The 13,126-nt window shown below is 39.6% G+C and overlaps 1 protein-coding gene across 3 annotated transcripts in view; it reads left to right on the forward strand.

Annotated features, from left to right (window-relative positions):
- The window catches only part of SIL1 (SIL1 nucleotide exchange factor), a 52,576-nt gene that overhangs the window by 17,765 nt on the left and 21,685 nt on the right, over window positions 1–13,126 (forward strand). For all 3 annotated transcript variants that reach the window (XM_073002727.2, XM_073002738.2, XM_020788051.3), the window contains 2 exons: window positions 3,511–3,702; window positions 5,510–5,631. In XM_073002727.2, the coding sequence (XP_072858828.2) occupies window positions 3,511–3,702; window positions 5,510–5,631 (314 nt within the window). The remainder of the gene's footprint in view (window positions 1–3,510; window positions 3,703–5,509; window positions 5,632–13,126) is intronic.

The raw sequence follows: 13,126 nt of genomic DNA on the forward strand, positions 1-13,126 counted from the left end.
GACAGTTTACAATTTTATTATGCAAGCCATACATTATGCAGACTATACTGCCACCCCTACAAGCTGGGTGCTCAATTTAATGACCTTGGAAGGTTGGATCAACTTCAGGCGTCCTTCCTGAGCCTGGAATCGAACTCAGGTCACGAGCAGAGTCTTCACTGCAGTACTGCAGTTTAACCACTGTGCCATGAGGCTCAGTGTTGCCGTTCTGGAAGGGAAGGGTAGGTTTTTTTCATGGAGATCACCATACACACAGCATTAATACTGCATATGGTGCAGTTCCAACTTAACTATGCTGGTGGAATTTTTTGCTCAGTGGAAGCTCAGTAGGATACCTAGCCTAAATGTTCAGTCAAACTGTAGGAAATAAGAGGGAACCTTAGTATGTGATTTAAACTCAAATATTCTGCTATAAAGATTGCATTTGCAGCTGAAATGGCATATGGTAATTCTTTGAGACTATGTTGCCTGGGCAGAAGTAGAAAGTGCGATCAATTTGTTGCATATATGATTGTATGGGTAATTGTGTTCTAGGTTAGGTCTTAATTTTTTTTTATGTAGTCAATTTGTTCTGGTAGAATTTGTGCTTTGGTTTTAATCCTTTTCCTACCACCACCTCTTTTATGGGAAAGGGAGACTAGTTTGGTGAAGCTAGAAGACTTTCTTTCTTTCCTCCCATTTCTGTTCCTTGAAGAGGTAATTATTAGTCAGTAAGCAAGCCTCTCCTTATTATATGATGGAACATCTCTCCCTAAGATTGTCCACTCAGGCCACCCAGGTTTTGCGGTTATGGGTGGCCACCCCTAGAGAGGGCCATAAAAATGCCACCAGGAACCGGGCTTTCTTCAGTGGTGGCACCAATGCTATGTAATGCATTTGCCACAGTTACAGTATATGCCAGGCTTGCTCCCTTTTGGTCTTTAGGAAATGGGTAAAAACTGCTGTATATTGTTTGAAGAGGCCTTCAGGACATTCTTACCTCTTTGACATCCTCAGGGATCAACAAACTGGATATTGGTCTTGATTAACCATTATCCTCTAGGTTTATTTTATATCTTGGATTATTGCTGCTTGGGTCTGCATCTCATTATTTATGTCTTTTGTGGACTTGGGTGGGTTGTTGTGTTTTTAATTGCTGTTAGAGTAGTGTTTAGGCACTAGATGGGCAGAATATGAATGAATGAATGAATGAATGAGAGAGAGAGAGAGAGAGAGAGAGAGGGAGAAACAGCCCTGAAACTAAAGAAAGGGATTTGCAGAAATCCCAAGGGACCTGGGTTTTCCACTTCTGGCCAAATAGCATGAATTGACACATTATATAAAATTTCAACCTAAATCTTGTTCATGACAAATATTCAGGTTTTGACATGTAGTAACAACTCTGACTTAAGTCTGTAAATTATCCAACACCAATAAAATTAAAATTCTAGGAAAATATAATGGTAAGGTTTTTTTCCTCAGTGAAATAGCCTGATTTTGTAGCTGATCTGCCTGAATACTGCAATTCTAAGACAGGAAGAAGTTCTGTCCTTGCCAGTCTTCTCCCTCCCTCGCCCCGCCCCGGAAAATTTTGATGGGTTGTTTTTAATCTTTAGTTCAGCCAGTTAGATTTTGAGGAACAAGGCTTTTAAAAGTAACTTGCAGACTTGGTCAGCTTTCTCCCACCTGTCCAGCTCAGGTGTGAATGTATTGGATATAGTTCAGCTTCCCTTGGGCGTATCAGGTTGGATAATCCATATTAGACATATCAGAGTAATGTAAACACAAGAGAACAATTTAAAGCACAGTATTTAGTGTAGGCTGCTAGATCAATGTCAGGAAGGTCCCAAATTGGGGGAGGTCTGTTGATTGAATCTTCACTACTCTTTTATTATGGTAGAATCTCTGACTGCTAATTAAAAATAGGTTCTTTATAAAACCCTTGTATCATTTGTATAATTTTTCATGGAAGAAAACTGGGTTTTTTACAGTGGAGCTCTTGATAGTCCATGTTCCCCATCAGCAATTTAGAACTCAATTAATTATCAGTTGACTGGGCTTGAAGTTGGCACTTCTAAATCTGGAAATGTTTAATTGAAAACTGTTGTAGAATCGTCTCTAGCCTTGGGTGTGTACAACTGTTGAAATCTCTTGTGCCTCTGAAGGGACAGGTATCCTGTCACATTTGATTTCCAGAAACTGTCAGAGAAAGGAGGGGGAAATCACAAGAGAACATCTAATTTTCCTCTTTGATGTCTCTTTGATTACCTAATCTGTTAAGCATTTTTAATTGCTCACTACCATGTAGAGTGAAGAACGTAATCTTACGAAAGCATTATTAGTCAATAATGAAGAGTTTTGCTGGGTGCTTCTAAATCATAATTCTCTTCTTCTTTTCTTTCTTTTCTGTTCTTTTTAAACTCATTCTGGCAGCTGCCTCCCTTTGAACTTGGGAAGGTCATTTTGCCTCTCTTGTGCATCTTGTCTTCTGAAAGATTGATGCATCTGTTTTATTCCACCTTTTGTGCGAGTTGTTTAAATACTCTAGTGGGTTTCTCCCATGAGCAAGGTGAAGAACAAGAAAGGAACTTGCGTAGGACGATAGGTCCATTTCTGCAATTGTGGTGTACTCTGAAGCCAGAAATGCCAATTTAATGAAGCTGGATTATATTGTAGATGTCCTCACCTTCTGTACTTTTTCCACTTTTTCTACTTTTCCATAAAAAGATTTAAATGAGCAAATAAGAGACAGGATATGATGTCTGGATCCTCCTGCCCCCCTCAAAAGAGAAAAAGCCCAATCATGATGCAGGAAATACTAAAATAAGCAGATCTCCAAAAGTTGCAGCAGGAGCCAGGGCAGAGCCAAATTGGCAAGGGAAATGGGGTGGCAGGAGGAACATTTAAGCCTTTATTTCATATGCCTTTGGCTCAAGTGGGGCAAATGGCACTTTTACTATTTGGGAAGAAATGAATGTTTCTTGACACAGTTGGTCTACCGTCAACTGCATTTTGAGATCTGGAGATATATATATATATATATATATATATATATATATATATATATATATATATATATATATATATATATATATATATATATATATATATATATATATATATATATATATATATATATATATATATATATATATATATATATATATATATATATATATATATATATATGTATATGTATATGTATATGTATATATGTATATATGTATATATGTATATGTGTGTGTGTGTGTGTGTGTGTGTGTGTGTGTGTGTTAAATCCAGGAGATCCCCATGTATACCTCCATATTGCACCTGGTTTTTCCCCTTTTTTCAAAATAAAATATACAGCTGTAGAATCGACATATGTAAAACAATACATTATAGTTTGCTTTTTGCTGTTTTAGGATAATTTGTTTATTTGTGTCCGAACAATGCAGCAAGCTGTGGCAGGTATTCAGGAAACAAAATAAGTAATCTCTACCGTGGTTCACCTGGAGAGTTCTGTTGTGGTTTGTTTCCCCGTTTCTCAAGGCTCATCAGGAAGATGTCAGACAAAGGTTTCGTCCCATTGAAAAGCTTAAGGAAGAGTTCAGGGAACTCAATGTCCAGATGGAAACAGAGTTTGAAATTATGTTTAAATTAATCAATAAATTCAACAGTTCTTCTTCAACACTGGAGGAGAAAATCACAGCACTTCATGATCTTGAATACTATGTTCATCAGGTAAGAAGATTTTTTAAAAAGCATCAGCAGCTGTTATGTGATATGTTAGGAACGTTGAAGCATAAGAATAGCTTTCTCATAGCAGCAGATGTTATGGAATAGCAGCACTCAGCTTCTTCACACATGACATTTTACCTACACAGATGTACACATTTGTAAGGGAGAAAGCACTATCATGTGTGAAATTGGGTGGATTGTAAACATTTGGAAGCTGCTGTTTCTTATACACATGCATGCAGAGGCACACAAGAAAGGAGACTGTTGCAGTATTAATACAGAGTTGAAATCCTAATGAAACTTCAGGTGAAATCAGTAAGACTTAGAATGTTGCCATCAGAATTTCCATTAAGGTAAACCTTGGAATTTCTTAAGCAGTATATTTGAGGAGCTTCAAGGCAAGTGGAAAGAGTTTTCATAAAGCTAGCAGCATTTTTCTGGTTTCTGCAGATCCTTAGTTATAAAAAGCCTTCTGGTTTTTATATTAGTTTTTAATTCTATTTCAGAACCACCGGTTCTTGTGTCTTTTATATTTAATGAAAGTAGCTTACCTTACTCTTCTGTATTCCCTCTTCCGGTATGTTTGTAGAATTCATAGAGAAGCTATAATGTTTTTTTTTTTGGGGGGGGGTGAAGCTGCCACAGTCCTCTGCTCATGAAAAATTCTCCAGTTCTGTTATCATTTTACTTTCATTCCACTGGATTTTCTAAACTGAAATTCGTTCTCTCTGAACTTCTGTAGCACAATGAGGAAGCTGCATTTCATGGATGGTTTTGTCTGTGTTGTGAACAAAAGTACCACTGCAGTATTTTTTTTTCTGATTAAGAAGTCTGCCCCAATTCATCAGTGTTAAATGTCACACTTTGTTAATACGTCACATTGCTGGCTCAGCCATCTTCCAATCAATATTCCTGGTTCTCTTTCCACCTCATTTGTTCTAGCTGATGAGTTTCTAATCAATAATACAAACGGTTATCGTTAGCCCCCAAGTATTTCAAACTCCGTCACCCTGTCAGTTAAATAAAAATTTAAAACATGCAGGAATGATGTATAGATCCCTGGGCCCCTCACAGTGGTCTTCTAAACAAGGAACAACTTTGTATTTCTTTCACATTGCTCTTCCTTTTAGTAAGTGCCATGCCTGGAAAAGGCTTTAATAAATTAATGCACCATTTGAAGTTTCACTGATGTCTTCTGCGTTGGATTGAACCCAGAGGCTTTGTTCTGAAGCGGAAGGCAGAGCTTGGAGTGAGGAAAGGGGGTGTCAAAACTATCTTGGCCAGATATTTAGACAAAGTCCTTGTAAATCAAAAGGAAGTTCCCAAATGGAGGCTTCATCTTTATAGAATCAGCTGAGGTATCAGATTTCACACCCGGGGATGAAGATGGCATTGTCTTTTCTCCTCTCCATAGACAAAGGGCTACCAGTCCTTCAGCATCTTTCCCATTCCTTCGTGTATCTTCCTTTGGATTTTGAGACTGGCTGTTGCTCCCCTTCCACCCCAGTTTGGTAGTGCCCAGTCTGATGAAGAGTCACTCAGGATTCAAAAGCTAGCCTGTTTTTGGCATATTAGTACTGTAGTCCAATAAAGTATTACTCATCGGCGGTTTGGGATTTTGCACATGGACTTTTTTTTTTTTTTTTTTTTGGTCTGGACTTTTTCCTCCTTTCTTCTAAGTGTCTTACGGATGTGCAAAATGCGTTTTGATTTTGCTTTACATGATTTTTAAAAAATTAATTATAATTTAGAAAAAGAAGACCCATCGTGCATGTGTTTCTGTATGAATACAGACCAATATCTTTCATAGGTGGACAATGCAAAAGATTTACTTTCACTTGGGGGCCTACAACTTCTCATTAATGGACTAAACAGCACCGAACCATTGATGAAGGAATATGTCTCGTTCGTCCTGGGATCTGCGCTCTCCAGGTGAGTGTGTATGTGTATGCATGCATAGTTTCTGTGTGTATTTTTAGAAACGAAATATTTACTTTAAGAAAATTTAGTGTCAGACCACCTGATTAAGCAGGGTGAGCACAAATTCTGGTAGCACGATGTGTGGTCAACCGTCTGATGTTCATGTTGTCAGAATTGCTCGACCCTAGAATGATTAAAGATCTTCTACAGCTACTAGGCAACAGCACAAGGTTGTGTCTTCCTTGGGAATAGCAAAGCAGCTGCCCAGTCGTTGAAATGTGGCGGCTGGAGCAATGAACTGACCCCATCTAAATGTTCGGGTAGAGGTTTTCAGAGTCTTTTACAACAAGGAAACAAGGTGTTGGAACAGACAGTATGGTGATTAGATGGTAATTAGATATGCCTTAATGAAAGGCTTCCATGCCCTTCAGGAACAAAGCGCTGGATGAGAATATATTTGGGAATATATTCCCTATGGCAGGTTAAAGCATATGTTCATCTCCATTGAAAAGCTTCAGAAGTAAGGACAAGGACTAGTGTGGCCCCATTGCTGTTGCTGGACTGCAACCCCCATCTGCTCTAGCCAACACCATTGGTGATGGGGGATGATGGGAGCTGTAGGCCACTTGCATCCCATCACTGCCTAAAAGGCACCGAATAGGTAAAGCATGGTTGTAGAAGCCAGGTTTGGGGAGCATGTGGCTCCCCTGATAAAGGGGAATGGCAGTTCCCATCAACTCTAGTAGATTATGAGGAATCGTTGGGAGTTCTAAGTGCTCCGCATCTAGAGGCCATACATCCCCTGCTCCTGACATAGGCAAAGGCGAATGTCTTTCCCGAACAGTATTTTATATAGCTGTATAGTTTGCAATATAGCAGGAGAGTGAGAAGGCCAAGGACAACAGGTTTGCAAATTTCTCCTGGGTTTTCTGCTGACATCCTGTGCAAGTCCTTATCAGATGTGTAAGAATTTTGCACAGCTTTGATAGCATGCGAGAAGAAGCCAAATGTGTTTCACATTACAGACCCCTTTCAGACCTGTCCTTCTTAGGGCAAAGTTTTCAACCTCTGGTTTTAATTTAAGCTTTAATCACATATCCACAATCACCAATAATTGGTAGAAATGGGTTGCCACAGCTCCCCTCTGTAGTGGCATGTATATCATGTTTAAATATGCTTCTTTTTGTCAGTAACCTGTCTTTGCCCCTTGGAATTTGGTATTGCTAAACTCCTTATAACTGGTGTCATTCTTTGTCAATATGTATGTGACTTTCTGGGGCATTGAACTCTGGGTAGCTACTCTATATTCAATTTAAGCTTATTAAGATGGTGAAGCTAAGACTAGTCCATTAAAACACCTCCTATCCATTATAATTTTAGTACGTCAAAGCATTTTATTTCAGAATCCAGTCCTGTGTTTGACCTGTGACTTCATTAGTGCTCTGTGATACAAGGAGTTCTCTATGCTGCTGATTTGCTTTGAGTTGCCAGACAACTTTTACACAAACTGGAATATCAAGTGCTCAAAAAAAATCAATATGGAAATTGAGTACAGGACAATGTGAGGAAACATGACCCTTATTGATTTAATGAACTGCACAGAAAATAACTAGCATGCATTTCAGCATTGAGGTTCAAACCACAGAAATCAAATAGCAGGATCAATCCAGCCAGCAAGTGTACTTTGGCTTGGCAGTAGTTGAATGTGCACAAAGCCCGTGGTTTTTAAACTGGAGTCCCCAGATGTTCTTGGGCTGCATGTCCCAGAAATCCTGGCCAGCACAGCAACTGGTGAAGGCTTCTGGGAATTGTAGTCCAGGAACATCTGGGGACTCCAGTTTGAGAACCATTGTACTAAGCAACAATATATGGCTAAATACAAATGAATGGCCATCTCATGAGAAGAGAAGACTCCCTGGAAAAGACCCTGACGTTAGGAAAGTGTGAAGGCAAGAAGAGAAGGGGATGACAGAGGATGAGATGGTTGGACAGTGTCATCGAAGCCACCAACATGAATCTGAACCAACTCCGGGAGGCAGTGGAAGACAGGAGGGCCTGGCGTGCTCTGCTCCATGGGGTCACAAAGAGTCGGACACAACTAAACGAGTAAGCACCAACAACAACAGCAAATGAATGCTGCTCTTCAAATACAGTATCAGTTTTTTTTTCTCTTGTCTTCTCACCTGCCTGTTCAAATCTATTGGACAGCATTTCAGATGCTTTATGATTGGTATTTGCCACAAAGTATGAAAATCCAAAATCTTGACAATGTGTAGAGGTAAATACTAAGCAACTAAGTCTCAGCAAGTGTCTGATGAAAGATGGTTTCTTAATTGTACCCTATTAAAAGAATAGCAGCAATTTAGCAAGCACACATAGAACTTTTTTGGCGGAGTTGTGTGTTTCTGCTTGAAGGAAAGAAACATTTTAGTATCACTTTTACCTATACAGTACTGTAATCAAGATACAGTAGAACCCCCATGTCCTTGAGGAATTAGTTTCATGAACTGCCATGGATGCCTGAAACTGCTGATATGAGAGAATCCTCTTATACATCATACAAGGGAGTGGGACAAAGGCCACAAGAGGGCATCCTTGTATGTCCTTGCATGTTGTATATAGGGCTGTGGCTAACTATTAATCCCATGGATATAGAGGTCCTTTGGATACTTTATCAGTAAAGTTTTTCTGTTGATGTGCTGCAACAGGAGGCAGCATATCAGTTAACAGTTCGTGCCACTGGTTTTTTTTTCTTTTAAGCTTTATTGAAAAAACGTGGAAAAAACAGGAACAGAACAATAGTACAGGTCTTTCATCAGGAATGTACAATCTTATAATAATACCTTCACATCACTGCAATTAGTAACTGATTAGATTGAGATGGGAGGCTGGTGGAAGATAAGTCTTGTCATCCCTAATGACAAAATAAATGAAAGGAAACCGCGTATTGAAAAAAAATCATCTTGGGAGTCTGGTTGTTTAAGTAATCTGATGAATTATCTTTTACACTAGAGCAATATGCCATAACCTATCTCTCCGTGCATGTAAAATTAAATTCCTTTTCCAGTATATGACAAAAGCACTGCCATCCTGAAAAAGACAATCAGTTGTTCATGAATTAGCTATTCCTTATTGCCTGAAAACAAAGACAGGAGAGTTAGATCTGTTGACCTTATAATTTTTTGCCTTGTGATTAATCCTATTTCTGTAAAAACACTGGACCAGAACAACTGGATTGGAAGGCATATCCATCACATTTGAAAGTCTGTACTGACATTACCACAGTTCCTCCTACAGGTTGAACTGACTGCTTTATTGATATTACTTAAATGGAGTAATAGAAAATACCTCCTGTGCAGAAGCTTAATAGAACGCTCCTCTAATTTAGAGGAGATTGATCTGAGAGGAGCCTTGTTCCATAGAGCCTGTCACTCTCCATCAGAAATGGTCAACCCTAGATCGCCTTCCGAAATTGTTTTGGGACCCAAGGCTTCTGAGTAGAGATGGGCACAAGCCATCAGTTTTATGGTTTGTGATGGTTCATTTTTTTTTGTTTGATGCTTTCCAACCCTGTCTTCTCCGGCGGATGCTCTCTCTGAAGCAGCGTCTGGAAGGCGGGGCTTTGTTGCGGTGCTGCCAGCAACTCCAGAGAGGAGCTCTCTCTGGAAAAAGCTGGAACCCTCCGGTCCGGGATCCCCCTTTTGAAATGGGGATCAAAGGAGAGTCTAGAAGAAGTCTCTCTGAAGCAGATGGTGAGCAGCAGAAGGAGAAGAAAGGGAGGCAGACCCGGACTTTTTTCTTCTGAAGAAATCACCGTGCACGGACTGGAGCGGGCGCCATTTTTTGGCACTGAGCCGCGAGGAACCCTTTACCGGGGGAGAGGAGAGCAATCAATATAAACTAAAAATATATAACAAGTAAGTAAGCCGAAGCCTCTGATTTATGAAACAGCCTCATTAAGCTGAAATAAGAATGAAAATATTTGGCGGAAAGAATAAATGCAGCGGCGGGTTTATCTTATCAGTCTGACTCAAAAGCGAAACTAAGCTTCTCCAAGTGAACTATTAAAACGCCAGGCTGATTCTAAAGCCGAGAGTCTGAGATGGAAAAATAAATCTTATGTTTCTGGAGAAGAATCCCAGACAGCAACACCGTCTGACTGAATTTAAGAGACTTCGGTGGATGCAGTGTGGCTGGGATACGTTACTCTTTGCCTTCTCTGGACTTTGTGAACTATAAATAATAGAATCTGGTGGTTTTCAGGAGAAGGAGCTGACGTGGCCAACTGGACTAAGGAGCATTAAGGGGTTAATGAAGATCACAAGACGAGCTCCAAGGACAATCTACTGGACAGTTTGAGACTCTGTGACTGTTGTTTTGTTTGTGACCACGTGTGAGTCTAATAATAGAAGCTTGCTGAACTCAGGAGAAGAAGAAATAACTGCGTCACGGTTCTAATTGATATTGTATTTGCTGGGCTAAAAGTTGATTTTTATACTACAATATTTGGACAAAGATTGGAGGGAGATCTAAGGGGAGGTTTATGATGAGGGGTTTGAATTGTTGATAAAATTGTGGAAACTGTGGAAGGATTTCTAGGGGGTGATTATTGTGGTATTTATACAAACCCCAAAGCCTGAGATGGACCCCAAAAATTCAAAAGAACAAATGGAGACTTGGTCTGTTCAATCCCAAAGTTCTGGAATAGTGGTGCAAGAAATAGAAAAGGAATGGCAGATTAATATACAAAGGCTAATATTAACAGGGTTCCAGCAAGTGAATGCAGGTCTTAGCAAAATAGAAAATTTGATGAAAGGGACGAAAGAGGGGACAGTAGATGCCAAACAAAACTTAAATGAAGTTGTACAGACTTTAGAATTGTCTGTATTAGACATGACACCAGGTAATATGAATGCAGTAGAGAGTTATCCAGTGACCCATGCAGCTTCCAAAATTAAAAAGCATTATGACAAAAATCTTAAGGAGGCAGAGATACTGAAACCAGATAATTTTATGGTGAAAATATGGGAAGTGAAAAAAATGGATATTCTGTCAGATGGGCTGAAAGACTGTTCAATTCAAAAAGAAACTGAACGATGGGATGTATTGTATAAATGGCAGCAGCTACCAGACAATGTTGGAATAACATAGAATAAAATTAAAATTAAATGATAAGATAAAAGCAGGAGGGTAATCAAACTGTGAAAAAGCAAAAAGTTGATATGTATTAGTAATATGAATTGATTGGATGATGTTATACTTTATGCTCTCCTATCCCCCAAAACCATTTTTCCTTTCCTATCCCCTCTTTCTTTCTGTACCCTCTATCCCTGTTCCTAAATAAAATAAAGAAAAAAAAATGAAGCAGCGTCTGGAGAAGGCGGGGCAGGGAAGCCAGGGTGCTGCCTCTGACTGGGTGCCTGCTGGAGGAGGCGGGGGCTGGGAAGCACCGAACACCTGTTCAGACCAAAAACTGAACCAGCATGAACCACCAAAGCAGTGGTTCATGCCCATCTCTATTTGGGAAACCCTGGGAAAGGTCACCATAAGTCAAAATTGACTTGACAGCACATGATTATTGTTATTAATGTAATTCATAGTGGGGTTCAATTAGTATTGCATATGATTTTGAAGCTAGCCCCTGCTGGAGATTTTCTGAGGCTAGTAGCAATGGCTGAAATACAGTTAATTGTCTGGCGGCCTCTACTTTCATTCTCTGAAAGGACGAAAAATGAACAATGTGAAATATTTGAAATGCAAAAGGTGAGATAGTAGTTATTTGATCTAACAGTTGCTCTCCTGATTTGGGATCATTACTTTAATTATGCTGAGAAAGGTCAGGAAAGTTTCCTGCCAGGTTCTTGTGGAGTGTGGTAGGCATTAATTATAAAATTGCAAGGTCGTAGATGGTATATGTCAGGTAGTATATAAGTATTTGCAAGTGCCTGCCTACCCTTCCAAAGTAACAGAAACGGTATGTGTGGCCCGTCCATTCATTGTCTCAACAAGTACCACTTATCAGGAAAGAAAATGACATGGCAAGGCTGGTCTCCAGTAATCTAGATCAAGTTGTGTGTGCATGGGAAGGTGGGAGTCAGTGCAGAATTAATTTACTGCAATATAAAGCAAGAATGAATATTTGCTTAAAACAAAAATAGGAATCATGCAAACTAGCCTTCTAATGCCTAGTAAAGGACTATGTTCGGCTTTTCTGTACGTCATCAATCAATCTAAGCAAATTCATGGTTTTTGCAGTGAGATTCCACTATAGTTTTGTTTTTCTGATATAGTCATATACATCTTCAGGGCATGAGCACTTTTAGGAAACATTCTCTGATTTTTACAGACACCCCTGCAAAGGAGGCCTGCATGCTTGTGTTGTGGCCTAATAAGATGTCAAGTTCAATAAACTTTCAGTAGAGCCAGTGAGGTTTTTCTTTCCTTCGTGGTGTGCATTCGTATTTCTTTTAATTCACTCTTTTAGAAGTTTTGCATGTTGATAAAATTGCTCTGAGCTTAATGTGCTGTTGTCATGAAGGGATAATTAGACTACTGGGACATAAAGCAAGCTAGTGAAAGAGATGATTATTCCATAGTCAGAAAGGAATTTTGGGACATGGCATATGGCTTACTTTCAAAACTACTGTACGTTGACAGTGGTAGAAAGGCACTCTTGCAGTGAAGAGTGGTAAAGCTGGTGGAAGGACAGTAAATAAATGCTTGGCTAATTTAAAAACTCAGCCCCTGAGCGATGCTCTAAAAATGCCACATGGTGTTCCATTGGGATTTTCTGCTTGGGTTTTTTTTTTTTTTTTTTTTTTTTTTTTTTTTTTTTTGGGCCTGGATTTTTCCTGTTCCTTCCCTCCATTTGAGCTTGGAATGGAGTTACAGTGTCCTGGTTATTTTAAAAAAAATTATCTTTGATTTTGCCCTTTGTTATGGGGCTTTCCCCCATAGTATCTCCTGGGAGGAGATGGAAATGGTTGCAGTATGAAACTGCTTACTGCACCTAGTAATGGTATTCATCAGTTTTAGTGCTCCTGCCCTATTATGACCTTCAGTGACTGATGTTTTGAAAAGTGGTTTTCCCTTTAAAGGATTATATCTAATATATATTCGCTTTGGATAAATGTTTTTGTTCCCTTTCAGAAGCGTTTGCTCTTCGATGCTTACAGTATTTACTACCCTTTCTCCTCTACACTTTAATCTGGCGCAGACCAGAAGGTGATAGGATCAAACAAACCCCCCTCAAAAAGTGGGGGCTGACAGCTTACTTGGACATTATTCATAACTGCTGCCGCATAAATAACAGCCGCTGGGAACAATCCCGCATTCACCCCCCCCCTTTTTTCTTAAAGGCACTGAAGTGTAATAACCATGGCAACAATTGCTGAGGGCGGGCCTGCCTGAAAGGCTTGAGGAGAGCCTCATACTTTTCAGAGAACAATAGAATCTACTTGGCAAACAACTTTGCCTCACACCTTGCTCGCCATGGGGCGGAGGTGGC

The sequence above is a fragment of the Pogona vitticeps genome, chromosome 1 (genome assembly GCF_051106095.1).
Source record: "Pogona vitticeps strain Pit_001003342236 chromosome 1, PviZW2.1, whole genome shotgun sequence".
NCBI classification, from domain to species: domain Eukaryota; kingdom Metazoa; phylum Chordata; class Lepidosauria; order Squamata; family Agamidae; genus Pogona; species Pogona vitticeps.